The sequence below is a fragment of the Carlito syrichta genome, unplaced genomic scaffold (assembly GCF_000164805.1).
Source record: "Carlito syrichta isolate Samal-C Ts95f unplaced genomic scaffold, Tarsius_syrichta-2.0.1 Scaffold307219, whole genome shotgun sequence".
NCBI lineage: Eukaryota > Metazoa > Chordata > Mammalia > Primates > Tarsiidae > Carlito > Carlito syrichta.
The window spans coordinates 64523-81474 of NW_007251315.1; the positions used below are offsets into that span (position 1 = coordinate 64523).

The 16952-nt window shown below is 47.7% G+C and overlaps 1 protein-coding gene across 6 annotated transcripts in view; it reads left to right on the forward strand.

The window, feature by feature from the left end:
• MYO18A (myosin XVIIIA) overlaps window positions 1-16952 on the forward strand; it is a 92412-nt gene that overhangs the window by 16525 nt on the left and 58935 nt on the right. Inside the window, exons 1-2 of one of the 6 annotated variants that reach the window (XM_021715615.1) lie at window positions 10040-10079; window positions 13292-13360. The exons of the other annotated variants lie outside the window; for them this stretch is intronic. Coding sequence (XP_021571290.1) covers window positions 13358-13360 — 3 coding nt within the window. The 5' untranslated portion in view covers window positions 10040-10079; window positions 13292-13357. Of the gene's footprint in view, window positions 1-10039; window positions 10080-13291; window positions 13361-16952 lie in introns of those variants that run through there. 6 annotated transcript variants of the gene reach the window in all.

The window sequence follows — 16952 nt, forward strand, 5'->3', positions numbered from 1 at the left end:
CGGAGGGCGCCGCGTGTTCGGGGGCGGCTTTGCGCGGGCACCGCTGGTCACGGGTTTCCTCTCCACGCTCCTTCCTCTCCCTGAGACCATCCCTAGGCTTTTTCAAGAGAGTCTGCCCTCTTCCGCTTCAAGATCCACTGGTCATCGGTACCTCGTAAATTTTCCGAAGAATCTTGGCACCTCAAAGTTTACCAGTCGCTGTCTACTAACACTGTTATTTCTCTTTTTTTTTTTTTGAGTTGGAGTCTGACTCTGTCGCCCAGACTGGAGTGCAGTGGCCACTCCCGGCCGCCGCAACCTCGACCTGCTGGGCTCCGGCGATCCTTCCGCCTCAGCCTTCCGAGTAGCCGGAATTACAGGCGCGCGCTACCACGCCCGGCTGATTTTTTGATTTATTGTAGAGATGAGGTCTCGCTGCCCAGGCGGGTCTCGAACCCGCGGGCTCAGGCAATCCACTCACCTCCGCCTCCCAAAGGCGCGGGATTACAGGCTGAGCCACCGAGCCCGGCTTCTCTTTTTTTTAGTTGTAAAAATGTGGGGTCCATTTCAGGGTCAGGTGCATACGTGGTCATTGTACAGGTAAAGTGTGGGTACCCTTATTGATGCTATGTGCCCCCTCAACACTGATATTTCATAAGAGAGGTTGTTTTGTTACACACATATACACAAATAGGAATAAAGGATAATTCTTCCCAAGAAATCCCTGGAAGGCACTCTTGCACTGACATTGTCTTTGAGGACAAATGGAGACTCCAGTACTGAACCTACCGCTGGTACTGAGGAACCTCTGAAGCAGTCATCCAGGAGAGTGCACCTGTCACTGTGGTGGCTGGTCCCTCCTACCCAAGGAACCAAGGAAGCACACGCTGCAGGCCTACCCCAGCCCTGAGGGTCAAGTGCCTGAAACGGACTCCCTCACCATCTTCCCAAAATAACGGGTTCTATTGGTGATATTTTATACATTGCAAATTTGTGATACAAATATCATATAACTAGCATCCATTTATGGAGACTGTTTATAGATTTTTTTTTTTAGGAGTTTTAGTTTACAATGGAACTGGAGGGACTAAAGGTCAGAGGAGTATTCTTTTAAGATGCTAAGTAGAACTTCAGCCTCAATATTTTCCAAAGGATCTCTTTCCCTCTAAACCAGCCTCCATCTGATATCCCTGTTTTGCAAAGTGGCTTCACACTGCCCTCTCAAACTTCCATGCTTGAAACCTTGGCATATTTAGCTCCTTTTCCCAATCCTCACCCCTAACCCCTTGTGCCCATTTCCTCTAGCCACCAAATCCAGGTGATTTTTTTTTTCCCTCTTGTATCACCCTTGCCAGAATCCTAGACAGACTCTCCTTGTTTTTCATCTGGCTTCATCTTGACTTTCTAATGGGATTTCAGGTTCTGGTCTTCTTCCCCTCTCCTTCATCCTTCTGTTAGATCAGCATTCCTGAAGTACAGGTTAAATCACAACCCTTCTCTCTGGAAACTTGCTGTGCCTCCCATCGTTTTTCAGGAAGGTGGTAGTGTGGAAAGAGCTGGAATTCCACACTCTGAAGTCTGAATGACCTGAGTTCAAATCCTGGTCCTGCCAATCGCTAGCTGTGTGATGGCAAGGAATTATTTAACCTTTGTAGGCCTCACTTTGCCAGTTCACAATTCCCCTTTTCAACTTTACATCTCAGGGTTTTGAAAGGAAAATGAGTAGCACTGTGCCTGCCCCATGGCTAGTGTTCAGTATTGCTTTCTTTTACCTTAGCCTGCTTACCTTGCTTTGGTCTCAAGTACAGCTCTTTTGGTTGCAAGTGACAGAAAGCCCAGCTCAGCTGGCTTAAAAAGAAGGACTGTTAGCCGGGCTCGGTGGCTCAGCCTGTAATCCCGCGCCTTTGGGAGACTGAGGTAAGTGGATTGCCTGAGCCCGCGGGTTCGAGACCCGCCTGGGCAACTTGGCGAGACCTCATCTGTACAATAAATCAAAAATTAGCCAGGCGTGGTAGCGCATGCCTATAGTTCCAGCTACTTGGAAGGCTGAGGCGGAAGGATCGCTGGAGCCCAGCAGGTAGAGGCTGCGGTGGCCGGGAGCAGCCACTGCACTCCAGTCTGGACGACAGAATGAGACTCCAACTCAAAAAAAAAAAAAAAAGATGGACTGTATTGACACAAATGTCTGAAAAGTCCAGGGATAGAACTGGCCATAGGTACAGCCTTATATATAAACAGCATGAACAGGACCCAAGCCTTTTCTATCTCTCAGCTCATCTTCTAGGCTAGCTTGGTCCTCAGATAAGTAATGACAAAATGGCATGGCCCAGGTTCAAGTCTTGTGGGGTGAGAAGTATGACTCTTTCAATAATCCTTAAGTTTCATTATGTGTTCTTGAAACAGATTTGGTCACATTCCGTTCATGAACCAGCCCCTATAGCCTGGCCCAAGTCACATGCTGGGGTGGATCCCCAGACGAAAGCTAAGTTGCTGTAATCAGAAGATGGAGGAATGGGTGACAGAGAGCAGAAACAACACATCCATTACAGGACACACGTCCTTGATTGGAGACACACCTATCTTCTCAGCTGTGTTTTATTTTATTTTCTTCTATGCGTCCTACACTTCTTCCATACTTACTGTCTACATCTTGTTACCCATCTCTTTATCTTTTTCTGTGTATTTATTTTTTGAGTCTCTGCCACCCAGGCTGGAGTGCAGTGGCATGATCATGGCTCACCACAGCCTTGACCTTCAGGGCTCAGGCGATCCTTCCGCCTCAGCCTCCCAAGTAGCTGGGACTATAAGCGCACCACCATGCCTGGCTAATTTAATTAATTAATTTATTTATTTATTTATTTATTGAGTTGGAGTCTCACTCTGTTGCCCAGACTGGAGTGCAGTGGCTGCTCCCGGCCACCGCAGCCTCGACCTGCTGGGCTCCAGCGATCCTTCCGCCTCAGCCTTCCAAGTAGCTGGAACTACAGGCGCGCGCTACCACGCCCGGCTAATTTTTTGATTTATTGTAGAGATGAGGTCTCGCCAAGTTGCCCAGGTGGGTCTCGAACCCGCGGGCTCAGGCAATCCACTCACCTCAAACCTCCCAAAGGCACAGAATTACAGGCTTAGCCACTGAGCCCGGCGGCTGGCTAATTTAAAAAAGATGACCGGGTCTCTATAAAAAAAAGATTTTTTATTTTATTTATTTATTTATTTATTATTTGTATTTATTTATTTTTTGAGTTGGAGTCTCACTCTGTCGCCCAGGCTAGAGTGCAGTGGCACATTCACGGCCACCCCAGTGTTGAACTGCTGGGCTCCAGTGATCCTTCTGCCTCAGTCTTCCAAGTAGCCGGAACTACAGGTGCGAGCTACCACGCCTGGCTAATTTTTTACTTATTGTAAAGACGAGGTCTCGCCAAGTTGCCCGGGCTGGTCTCGAACCTGCGAGCTCAGGCAATCCATTTGCCTTGGCCTCCTAAAGTGCTGGGATTACAAGGGTGAGCCACCACACCTGGCCCTCTTTGCCTTTTCTTACACTACTTCTTCAACTTTTTCTACCTCACGTCCACATTATACATTTCTCCTATCTTTCATGGCCTAGTTCCAACCGTCTATAAGCTGTCTGCCTAACACCCAACTGGAACAGAGCTCTGCCTCTGAGCTTCCCTAGAATGTTATTGATGTCCCTGTTGGAGCACTGAGCACGTTCTGACTTGAATTATCATGACTGGGGTATGTTTGTTATCTCCTCTGCTGAGCTGTACTTTATTTGAAATCAGAAGTTATGCTTGCTTCTTCTTGTTTCATTCATTCACTCAAACATGTATTGCACGTTGTCTCTGAAAAGGGCCCAGTGCTAAAGTGGAGGCCAGGGATACAACAATGAACAACATACAACCCTTGCCACAAGAATTGCACAGTCTAGTTGTGGGAGGCTGGAAAAGCAGGCATGGTGCTTCCCCACAGGGTTCACCTTGAGGTATGACACGTCACAGTGAGTGGAATAAGGGAACGACTTCCTCCGGCCCTCAAAGCCTCCTCTCTGACCGCCCCAGCTCTGCTTAGCCACTTTGCCTGGCCGAGTACCTGAAACAGAGCCAGGGACCTTGCACTCACCCAGGCCACCAACATGGGAGAGCAGGGTAGTTGAAGCTGTTACCCCAGCCAGTTTCACTGTCCATGTACCTCTCAGATCAGCTGGTTAAATCCAGTGGATTTTTGTGGAACACCTGTTGTGTATGTGCTGGGGAATGGGGTAGGATATAAAGGAAATAGGAAATGGTCCCAGCTCTCCAGGTAGAGCAGGCGTAAACGTATGCCACAAATTGATTACCATTCAGAACATTAGTTATGCCATGGAGTTATGGCATGTGGACGATAAACTTCAATAAATTTAACTGTATGGAATTTATTGGGAACTACAGCACTGTATCTAAACTACAGCACTGTATCTAAAATGGTAAGCTTTTATTGTATGCCGTATACGACTGTACATTATGCTTTCATGCTGTATTATATCAAATGGCATATACAAAACCATGTGTAATGTACTTTGGAGCAGTTCAAGGGATTTTCAGGAGTTTTGGACTGTATTCTATTTTTTGCCTTACTTGCTGACTTTAGAATCTAACCACATGCACTGTGTGACTCAACTGTATATAAAAACACCATATTGAGTATATTCAAGAACCTGCATGTGTATGTGGTGTGTTTAGCTATGGACAATGAGTACTATGGGTTTTTAAAAATTTCTGATTTTTAAATTTGTAATTAATTTCTTGTCTCTGCTGGTAGGAATGGTTTTGATTTTCCAAGTAGCTGGAACCACAGGCACTCACCGCCAAGCCCAGCTAATTGTTTAAAAAATTTATTGTAGAGACAAGGTCTCGTCAAGTTGCCCAGACTGGTCTTAAATCCCTGAACTCAGGCAATCTACTTGCCTCTGCCTCTCAAAGTGCTGGGATTACAGGCGTGAGCCACCGTACCTGGCTAGGAGTGGTTTTTTAATTATATTAATAATTTTAACACTACCTATGATTTGCCAGGCCTAATGACATGTGGTTTACATGTACTTTCTTTTCCATTCTCACAACAGCCCCATAAGGTAGGTCTCCTACTATTTTAAGGCAAAAAAAAAAAAAAAAAAAAGTGGAAACTGTAAGAAGTCAAGTAACTTTCCCTTAGGTCAGACAGCAAGAAAGAGGCTGAGCTGGGATTCAGACCCATGTGTGTGACTGCCAGGTCCACGTTCTTTGCATTTTGAGGCAGGTCTCTTCCCTGGAGGCTTCCTAAAGGAGGCAGGATGGAGATGAGCCTTGGGAGGACAGGGAGGGTGGGGCAAAGTGGAGAGGCATTCATAAGTAAAGGTTGTGGTGGTGATGAGGGCAGGGAATGTGGGGAGATCTGAGAGAGGACGAAAGAGTAAGAGCCAGGCTGGCTGGGAAGAGGGAGAAGAGACTAGAAAAGTAAAGGCGAAGTGACGAGGAGGAGCCAGTTTATAGGCTAACGCTGTCTTTGGAGGCTGGCTGAGGGAGTACCTGCATGGTCTCTGGAGCCATCGGTGAGACTGATTGAAGGCATGGACCATGCCCTAAGAGAGCACCACCCACTGAGCAGCAGAGGGGCTGGTTGTGGTTACATGTGAAGCTGAGCTGGCTGCTGGGCCTCAGGTTTCTCCCTCTGAAAGAAGAGCCCTTCCCTTTTCACTAGGAGAAGTGAACCCGCTTTGAGATCATCTCCATTTACTGAACATCTCAGAGACAGAACTGACAGGATTTAGTTATCAGAATAGAAAAAGGAGTAGATGGGCATGTGGTAACTCAGAACAAGACTGTGCAGATAAAGTGACACCTTGGTCACCCAGAAGTCATCTTCTGGAACACTGCTGAGTGCCAGGGGGCTTAAAGACCCTTGAGCAGCCATAGTAGAGGACACTAAGTTCTCAGGTGTATAAGCAGGTATAAAACCAGTTAGCCAGGCCCTTCACTTGCAGGAGAACCTGCATGTCCACTAACATCCTACTTGTTCTGCATTGAACATGCTTCTATCAGGCCTTGTTATCTGGTTTTCTAGTCTTTGCACAAAAAAAAAAGCATATTATAAGGAAGTGAGACTGCTGGAGACAGGCGTGCTGACAGGCAGGTGATAGCTGATGACCTGTCAGGGTAAGGGACAAAAGAACTAAAAAACAGACATACAGCCACAAAGGGTGCCTGGCCTTCCTAATATAGGTGTGTCTGAGGCTTCAGCTTGGTGGCTGTGCTTAGGCAGGACTGGGGCTCTTTTGAGAGAGACTAGGGCATTGTTGGGGCAGAAACCAGGCTGCTGTAGCCAGGTTGGGAAGTCAGGGGTCACCATGGTGGGGACAACATGCCCTCTGGTACGGGATGCAGTGGAAATGGATTGGGTTCAAGAAGAGAACTTCAGAATTTAAGATCTTTGAGATGAAATGCAGAGTGTTTTACTTAAAGAAGAGAGTATATAAAATGTTTGTCATTTTTATTATTGCAAATAGTCATAGAATTTATAAAACTGCTTCACATAGAAAAATATTTTTTTCCTTAAAAGGGGTAGGCTTCAGTTCCCTGGAAATTTTGCTTATGAGGCCTTCTCTCTCCATAGGCAAATAGTAATAGTTAAAACTTGTTGAAAATTAATGTGCTGGAGGGACATTAGCCCTATAAGGTAGGTATCCTACTATTCTGTTCTTAGAGGTTTTATGTACCAATTATTTTAACCCCCATAATAATCCTATGTGGTAGACATTATTTTCCCATTTTACAGATGAAGAAATTGAAGCACAGAGAGGTCAAGGTGTTTAGTTTACTACATGGAGCAGACAAGATTAAACTGGGCAGTCTGGCTCTGGGTTCCCATCTTCAACCACAGTATGCTATGAATAATTCCTTTCCAGCAGTGGTTCTCAGACTCTAATGTGCCTCACAGTCACCTGGAAGCCTATAGTTAAAACACAGAGTTCTGGATTCAGTAGGTTTGGGCTTTGGCCCTAGAATTTGCATTTCTAAGTCCCCAGGTGATGCTGATGCTGCTAGTCTGAGAGCTTTGAGAACCAAAGCCCTTTCACATACAAAGGGGTACCCAAAAAACTAGAATTATCTTTTGGAGGGCGGGCCCTTTATAGTACACTTGGAATTTGTTCCTCCAGATCTAACGGTCAACCAAAATTTTTATATGGAAGTTTTGAGAAGGTTGTGTCACAATTTGCAGAAGAAACATCCCAAGTTTGGCAAACAAGTGACTGGTTACTTCCATCATGTCCACACCGTTCTGAATGTCAAGCAGTTTTTGACCAAAATGGCAGGACCCCATGCCCTATTTACCTGATCTTGCCCCAATGGACATTTTTGTTTCCCCGGATGAAAAAAGTCCTTAAAGGGAAATGTTTTGCCAATGTGGAAGAGGTGAAACAAAAAACAGCAGAAGCGCTAAGCATCAAAGTGGAAGAGTTCCAAAACTGTTTTGAGCAATGGAAAAAAGATCTCAGCTCACGCCTGTAATCCCAGCACTTTGGGAGACAGAGGCAAGAGGATTGCCTGAGCCCAGGGATTTGAGACCAGCTTGGGCAATTTGGCAAGACCTCGCCTCTATAATTAAAAAAAAATTAGCCAGATGTGGTGGTACACGTCTGTGGTTCCAGCTATTTGGAAGGCTGAGGGCAGAAGGATCGCCTGAGCCCAGCAGGTTGAGTCTGCGGTGGCCATGAGCATGCCACTGCACTCCAACCTGGGCAAAAGAGTGAGACTCCAACTTAAAAAAAAAATTAAAAAATAGAAAGTCTCAATAGGTGTATTGCATCAAACGAAGAGTACTTTGAAGGTGACTGAAATTTAAACATGTAAGAGTAAATGCACAATTTCTTATAAGTAAATTCTGTTTTTTGTTTTGTCTTGTTTTTGAATCAGAGTCTCACTCTATCGCCCAGGCTGGACTGCAGTGGCACGCTCACAGCTACCTCAGTCTCAACCTGCTGGGCTTAGGCGATCTTTCTGCCTCAGCCTTCCAAGTAGCTGGAACCACAGGCACGTGCCACCATGCCTGGCTAATTTTTTGATTTATTGGAGAGATGAAGTCTCAAAAAGTTCCCCGGGCTGGTCTCAAACCTCTGTGCTCAGGCAGTCCTCTCGCCTCCGCCGCTCAAGGTGCTGGGATTACAGGCGTGAAGCCACCCACCCACCGTACCAGGCTTGTTTTTTGTTTTTTGTTTTTGGAGGTCCCCTTCATATATTTCGTCTAAATCTCATACAGGATAAAAGAGGCAGTTCAGGCATAATCCCCTTTTACAGATGAGGGGAATTTAAGTCACTTGTCCATGTTCACACAGCTAAGTCACTCATTCATTCATTCATTCATTTAACAAATGAGCACCTCTGTGCTGGGCCTTATACTGGCCTTAGAGTCAAGCAGTTCTCAGCCTGGACTGCATGTAAGAATCTCCTGGGGAACTTTTTAAAGTCTCAGTGCCTAGGCCTCCCTCCCAGACCAATTAAATCAGAAATTGAGGGAAAGGTGGGATCCAGGCATCAGTATTTTAAAAGCCCCCCAGGGGATTTTAGTGAGCGGCCTATGGTGGCTCTATTTTGCTAAGAAGGCACTGGAGATGCACAGACCTATGACACTGCACATGCTTCAGAAAGGCCAAATGATCCCCCTGGGAAGACATGTCACTCTCTAGAGAACAGGGGCAAAGGCTCTGCCTCCTGATAGCCTGTGTGTGTGACTCTGTGACTATGTGACTTGAACAGTGTGTTGTGGGTAGGAGGCATAGCTGGGTTGGGGTCCTTTCATACACTGCTTACCAATCTTTTCATGGGAAAAGTAATACACTTTACAGGACCTACTGGCTAAGAGCTGGTTAGGTGCGACAAACCTGGGGTCTCTGGCTACAAGGTAGCTCTGTCCCAGGGCTTCCTAGCACCACCTCACCCAACCTTTTCTCCCCCCTTGAAAAGGAAGGGGGAGGCAATGACTATTTCATTTTTTTCTCAGATCTGACAGCTGCTGAGACTTTCAGGTCCTTTCTTTTGGTTCCTTCCCATTCTGTGCCCGCCTCCCATTTCAGCCTCTCAGAGGGTCCCTAGTCCTAGTCTGGGCATCCTTGGTGCTAACTGGAGAGCCAGGCCAGGATTTCTCTTCACAAGGAATACTGGCTTTTCACTGGCAGCTGTTGCTCATTGGCCAGACACCCACAATTTCCTCTGTCTGCAGGGCTAAGGCCCACCCACCCCACCTCACCCTCCTCTGTGCCTGCGCAGTCCTCGGCTTGTGTGTGGGAGAGAGTGATGTGTTACGTAGAGAGTGCGATTGATTCTCTGCAGATCCCTAGTGGAATTATTACAGTGAGGCAGTAACAGTGAGCCTCAGACTGATGGTGTGGGTCTCAGCTCCTGCCAGACTTTATAGGACTGCTGTGTGGCTGCTATTTGGGCAGTATGCAGTGGGCCCAATGTGTTCTACTGGATGTGGCGTTAGTGGCTGTCTTGGCCTCTGCCGCAGTAATTAGATGACCAGGGTAGGTCTATGATTTGTGTGTTCTTGAGAACACTGCTGTGATTGAGTGTTCATTCATGTTTTTGTGTGTGTGTGTATACATGTGCGTGTGTATACGTGTGTATGTGAGTGTACATGAAGGCACATGTGCTTGTCTCAATCTTGGCCTGTGGGGCCGGGGGCTCCAGGTCTCAAATTCCTCTTCTATTTTTAGGGACCATATCAGCTCAGCTGTCTGGGAGCCTGGGTGTGTGTCAGTAGGAAAGTCCCACCCTCCCTGTCCCTTTCCTCTAACCCCACAACACTGCCTGCCCCCCACCCCAATGGCCTTACCATAACAGCCTCCTCCTTCCCTTCCACACATACCGCTGTGTCACCCTCTCCCTCCTGGCATACCTGGTTCCCGCAGTCCTCCAGGCCACTTGCTCTTCACTGGCTCCAGCCAGGGCTGGGCAGTTCAGGACGGGAGGGGCCTGGGGAGAGGCGGGGGAACGGGGCGGGGCTACGGCCAGTGCTATTTTGAGCTGCTAACGGAGCAGCATCTGAGCAGAGTCTCCTCGCTTTGGGCTGCTCCCGGCTAGGCCATGCGGGTGAGTGTCCCTCTGACCCCCTACCCCAGAAATGTGCTAGGCTCCTCATGCTGTTTCCTCAATTAGGAAAGGAGAGATCTTTTTGTTATTTTCCCCAGATGTGCTGAAGTAGGAGGGCAAAGGGGTGGGCCTGCCTTGGGGCTCATCTCTGAGCCTGTTGGTAGGAAGGGAATTACCCAACCCCGGAAGCCTCAAAACCCCTCTGAGGCCAGGAACAGGGCATTCTGGACCAGGCTCATGACTTCAGGAGCTTTGGAGGGGGCACTGTCTTCTAAACCTCAGTTTCCTGGGACTACATGTACCATCCCACAGGCTGTGACACGCCTTCCTCACAAACCATCAGTGATTTTGTGGCCTTCATTCCTCGGAACGCTGTTTTCCTTTTTAGTGTCCCAAGGCCTTTGACAGTCTTGTCTCTTGCTTTGGGTTGCCCAGTGTAGCTCTCTACCTCTCTTCTTCCTGGCTTGAGAGGGGATGGTCCTGGAGTTATCAGAGAGTCCCCCTCCTCACTGTCCCCAAGAGTAGTGTCAGCATGGCCATCTCCACATCTGTGCATAGGACACTTGGAAGTGGCACAGGCGATATCTCAAGGATGCCCCGACTGGCCATAAGTCTCTTTTTTAGCAGAGATTACTCCGAAGAAGTAAGTTCCTTAAAAAAGAAAGTGAGGAGAGACATAGCTGCCTCTCAGTCCGTTCCGTTCTACTCCTCCCAGCCATCAAGGGTAAGGTTTTCAGTTGTGTCAGCAGTTGGCAGAGTGTGTGGGCTGGCCTGGTGCAGAGGCATCTCAGGGGCCTGAGATGTGCCTGTGAACACTTGTGTCTGTGTGCCCAGGGACTGCCCTGCTTCAGCCCAAAACTGGCACCAGGGTTGAGGTGTGTGTGGGCAGGAGGGGTGTGGGGTCAGAGAGAGCTCCCTGCCCTGAGAGGTGGGTGCTTCCTAGTCTAGCTTACTCCCTACCTCACCCCGGGGCCTCCAGCGCCAGGTCACAGATTCAGGGCTGTGCCCAGTGATTGCTAGGCGGATGGCAAAGTGCTCTGCAGAGGAGCAGTGAGAGTCCCCAGGGAAGGAAGGGAGGCCTCCAGTAGGTCTAGCTGTTGGAGGAGGAAACCCGGGCACTTTTGCAACTGCGGTGGCAGCAGGAAGCTATTCCAGTGCACCTGCTTCCTCGGCTGGCCTGCAGTGAGGCGGGCCCTTGGCTGCTTTCTGTTCCGCCCTGTGGTGGGGGAGGGCTCCGGGTGGAGGCTAGACCGAAAGGGCTAGGGTGTCCCTGCCAAGCTCTTCTCCCCCTCCTCCTCTGGCTGGCAGAGTGGCCTTCGGGTCACTCCCTGCAGAGCTCCCCTTCCTCTCAAGCAGCTCAGTGTAAAGCATATTCAGGTCATGGGTGGAGGTGCAGGGTCATCTCTGGAAACCCCTGGTTTCTACCCAAGCTGCTGTTCTGGCAACTGATATCTTGGAAGGACAACAGTGCAGGTGAACCAAGGGGAGGTAGAGGTCACGACTTTCTTGCCTCTTTCCCTTAAAGTGAGCCTTGGAGGCTCCTGCTAGAGGACAGACATAAGTGTGAGTCTCAGATCTGCCACTTGCTACTATGAGGCCTTGGGCAAGTCACTTGACCTTCTGAGCCTCCTGTTGCTCCTTTGTAAAAGTAGGAGTCATGAAATAGTATCTCTTTCAGAGGGATGTTGTGAGGATCAAATGAGATAATGCACGTTAAGCCTTCAATACAGTGTCTGGCACATAGTAAATGCTCAGTAATGATGAATTGTTATTATATTCCTCCTTGCTCCACCCCCACTCCTTAGATGAGTTGGTGCTGGGTTGGGACTGGCAGGGAGAGGGTCTCCTTGGAGCTACCCTCTGTGTTTCGGAATGGGCAAGGAGAGAGGAAAGGAAAATGCCATGCCTCTTGCTCCTTAGAATAAGAAGTCCTGAGTGTGCGTGAATGTAGACAGAAGCGGCGAGAGGGAGAAGTTACCTTGGCCACAGGTCACGTCTTGGCTTCCTCTGGGCATACTCTTTCAGGGTTACCTGCCACTCTTGGGGATGTGTGGTGTGATATACCTGTCATGGACACTTGGGCCTCAGTGCATTTGTACGGGCCCATCTTCTCCTGAGGGCATTTGTGCCCTCATTCCCTCCTGGGAAGGGCACAGAGAATGGCAAGCCAGAGGAGGGTGGGCCCTGATGTTGCTGTGGAGGGTAAAACCCAGCCTGGCTCTGAGTATCTGAAGCTTTTTGGGGCTGAGGCTAGATGGTCCCTCAGCACATTTCTTGGATTTTTCCTCTTGGTGAACACATGCTTCTAGCTATTATCTCCTTTGCTTTTTCTTTTTTATTAGCCATTTAGACATCTACACAATAAAAATAAGCAGTAAGTAACAAATACATAACAAAATAAATACCAAGTGTTTCTACTGTGTCTAATTCGCACAGTTTACAAGATTATTATGATCACTATTTGCTTACTATTTAGGTTCTAGTTTTTTTGATTGATGTTATTTTATGTGGAGTTTTTCATATGGTTACATTGTCCCCACATTTGTCAGCTTAAATGGCAATATAGCAATGTATTGTACTACAGCACCATGGTTTACCTAACTGTTCCCTAATTCTAGGCAGTTGGGTTGTTTCCAATTTGGAGCTGTTATATGGAGTGCATCTATAAAAATCTTTGCACAGGTTTGTGGGTTTGTTTGTTTTTTTTTTCTCTTTCTTTCTGTAAGTCAGCTTATTGGACATAGATTCCTGAAGATGGGATAGGCCAGAAGATGATGCATTTTGTGACTATTGTTCCACAAAGAGCTACTAAGCAATTTCAAAGTGTCCCCACCCTCCCCACAAACTCATGGCATTGCATTTACTATCTATTTATTGTTGGTAAGTTTAGAGATTATATACCTCCTTTGTTTGTACTACATCCCTAGGAATCAGGATGGGCAAATGTTATTCTCTGTAGTTTACAGCTGGGGGGAGAGACCAGATGAGAATAAGAGGTCTGTGCAAAGAACCCCCCCTTTCTTCACTATCATGCAGCAAACATTTATTAGGTGCCTACAGTATCATGGGTAAGATAGAGTTCTGCTCTGGAGGAAATCACAGTCCAGGAATCACATAGACACCCTAAGATCCATCCTGGTTGTGAATCCCAGCTCTGCCACTTACTAATTGTAGGGCTCTTGGCAACTTATCTTTTCTGTTGCCTTATCTAGAAAGTGGGTTGTTGTAAGGATTAAATGAGGAGACAGGTATGAAGGACCTACCCCTGTGTCTGGCTCATGGTAAGTATTTAGTGAGTGTTGGTTTCTCTTTCCTTTCCTCAAGGAAAGAGGTTAGAAGTGCCGCAGAGGGAGGAGGTGGTCAGAGTTGCTCAGAGTGACAGGGTCATGGTGGAGTTTCCCTTTGCAAGTCCAGAAACTTGGTTTGGAAAAGTTGAACACCAGTAAACACTGCATTAAGAATCCATGCTTTGGCTTGACCCAGATCTCCGGAATCTCCACACTGATGAAGTATATAGACCAGATTTGACCACTAAGGATGACTCAGCCCCTCTGATGTCTGCCTAATATAACAGAAAAAGTGGGTACAGGCTTTAGAGTGTGGTCAACTTGGGTTCAAAAGTGAGTTCCACCACTTACTAACTTTGTGACTTAATCTCTGAGTCTTTTTCCTTATTAGTAAAATGGGAATAATAATAATAATTCCCATATCATGAGATTGTTGTAAGATTTAATATTAGAAAATAATGTTCAATAGCTTGAGGTATTTAACATTGTAAGCATTTCATAGATACCAATGTTGGAAATGGCTGCAGTCTTTTTTTTTTTTTTTTTGAATTGGTCTCACTCTGTCACTCAGACTGGAGTGCAGTGGCACACTCACAGCCACCACAGCCTCAACTTGCTGGGCTCAGGCAAGCCTTCCACCTCAACCTTCCAAGTAGCTGGAGCTACAGGCGCGCGCTACCACGCCCAGCTAATTTTTGATTTATTGTAGAGATGAGGTCTCGCCAAGTTGCCCAGGTGGGTCTCGAACCCTCGGGCTCAGGCAATCCACTCACCTCGGCCTCCCAAAGCCCTGGGATTACAGGCTGAGGCACCAAGCCCAGTGGCTGCAGTCTTTAAAGAAAGAACAGGTTAAAAAAAAAAAAAGAACAGGTCAGGGAAGAAAGGACTTGGCTCTGAGCATTCTTGCCCCATGAAGCCATTATTCCTGGTTCTGGAGGCAACTATAGCAAAGTCATTGTCATCATCTTTGGGGCCCGAGTTCCTTGCCTGTTCTTTATTGGATAAAGATAACTTGCTCTTGATCCTAAGCAAGTCTTTAGTTAAAACCCAGTGATAAGAAAGAGAAGAAAAATATCCATGCAATTCCACACAAAAGCCAAAGAGGGAATTTTCTGGGGAGAACCCCACATTTGGGTTCAGCGTCATGCTTATAAGAAACAACTGATGCAGAGGAAGAGACCCGTAATGTAAATGACCTGTAAATGGTCCTCACAGTCTGGGCCAGATGGGACCTGCCTAGACAAGTAGGAAAACTTGAACAAAAGATGAAAGAGAAAATGAGTTAATTAAACAAACAAATTTTAAGCCTCTAGGATATTAATTGAATAATAAAACAAGTCAACAAAGCAAAATAAAAATAATTGAGGACAAAAAATTTCTAATCTTTAACTAATAGAAAATAATTAACTCATTATAAGCATTTGTAAGAATGAACCAGTTCTTTTTTTTTTTTTTTTGAGTTGGAATCTCACTTTGTCACTCAGGCTGGAATGCAGTGGCACGCTCACGGCCACTGCAGCCTCAACCTGCTGGACTCAGGTGATCCTTCCATCTGTATCTTCTAAGTGGCTGAAACTATAGGCACATGCAACCACGGCTGGCTAATTTTTTTATTTATTGTATAGATGAGGTCTCACCAAGTTGCCTAGGTTGGTCTCGAACCTATGGACTCAGGCAGTCCTCTCACCTCAGCCTCCCAAAGCACTGGGATTATAGGGAGGAGCCATCGCACCCAGCCATGAACCAGTTCTTAAATTTTATTCCTCTGATTTGCACTGATTCTTTGGATGAAGCTGCTCGCTGGGCTGAGTTGAGGCACATTCTGACTGTTGATTTTCAGGAGGCCCCGGCTCTGGTTTCTGACCCTCAGATAAGGCAGCTTCACAGTTCTTCATGCCTCTTGTCCCTGGTAGGTAATCATGTGTTTCAGGTGGAGGGCAAAGTTACCGGGGTCCTGAAACATCTGCCTTAACCCCACTCCTGGGTCACAGGTCTGCAACCTTGGTTTACTGTATTGAGGGCTTCAGTGCCTCTCCCCATCCAGGCTCCTAGGAAAAGACTTCAGCCATTATCTAGACTATTCTACAGAAAGGCCCAGCAAGATAAAGTGGCTTCTTCAAGGGCAAACAGCTTCCAAGCACAGGAAGTTGTTCTACACCCACCTTGCCTTCTCTTTCCTCTAATATTTTGTTCCTTACTCCCATGACCTTTCGCGTTTTGTAATCCTTCCTCCTCCATTCCATCTCTTCTTTCCCCTTGTTGCCCACAGCATTTGTCCTGGCAGGTCCTGGCCTTTAGGAAGACTTGGAGTACCTGAGACACCCTGCCCCCTCATTTCTTCTCTGACCCAGGGTGCAGGTTACCTTCAGCGCCATGGCCTTTTCATCAAAGTTCGCCTTCTGGGAGCAAAAGGAAAGTTGGATTTTAAAATCTTTACGTTTTCCCTACATGCTTGGCATGTTGTGTCTGCAGGGAGGAAGGCTTGTGGGAGAGGGAGCTGTGAAAGCTGGAGATGGACTCAGGCATGTGTGTGTAACTGGGGGTGGGGGAAGAATGAGCAGGGGGCTGCTGAACTCCTTCTGTCTTGATGGGCTCCTGCACTGTCAGATTCCTCCCCTGAGCTCCACCTCTAGTAAGCTGAGCCACCTTGTATTCCGCTGGTGTCCCTCCAGGTTAACCCCTCCACCCTTCCCACCCCTCACCCCATCTCCTCCAACTCCCCCCACCTCCCATTTCCCCGCTGCAGGCTGCTGTGGACGGAACTTTGAGAATGGCTGTGGCTCTGGAACTGAGTCTCTCTGAGTCTGGGGGCTGCAGTGGGTAGAAGAAGGGGCCGAGGGTGGGGAGTCAAGCAAATTGCCACCGAGGTCCAAAGGATGATTCAGGCTGCAGACCTGGGCGTGCCTTTGTGCGTGTCTTTGTGCGTGTGCACAGTCCCCAGCTGGGCAATGACCTACAACAGCCAGAGCCCTTCTGGTGGGGGAGGGGGCAGTGAGTCAGCCTGATCTAAATCCAGAGCTGAGCTCAGAGCTGGGCCCAGTGTCTCAGACACTTGGGGGGCAACGGGCAACCAGTGTTTTCCCCAGTGCCTCACTTTGGGCCAGACGTCTAGGGTCCCAAACTCGAGCCACTGGAGGGAGGATAGATTTGGAGCTGGTGAAGAACACAGAGTGAACTTGGAATCTGGGCCATTCCGAAGCCCAAGCTAACAGCCCTGCGTGCAGTAATGAGTGTGTCTGTGTGGTTTGTGAACACTTACTGTCCCTCTAACCCGTGTGCCCTGGAGCTAATGCACGGTGTGATGGGGGAGGGGGTGGGAGGTGAGTGATGGCCCCTGGTGGGGGCTGCAGGTGCAGACCTAGACTCTGCCATTTGACTTTATTTCCTTGCTGCCATCCCTTCCCTTCCTTTTTTCTGCTCCAATCCCAATTCTTATCATAGTAGGTGCCACTCTGATTAATATTTGCCATTTTTCCTCTGTGCTTGGCAATGTAAACTAAAGGTGAAGCCAGAACCCATCGAAAATAACCCTAGCCGGGCTCAGTGGCTCAGCCTGTAATCCCGCGCCTTTGGGAGGCTGAGGTGA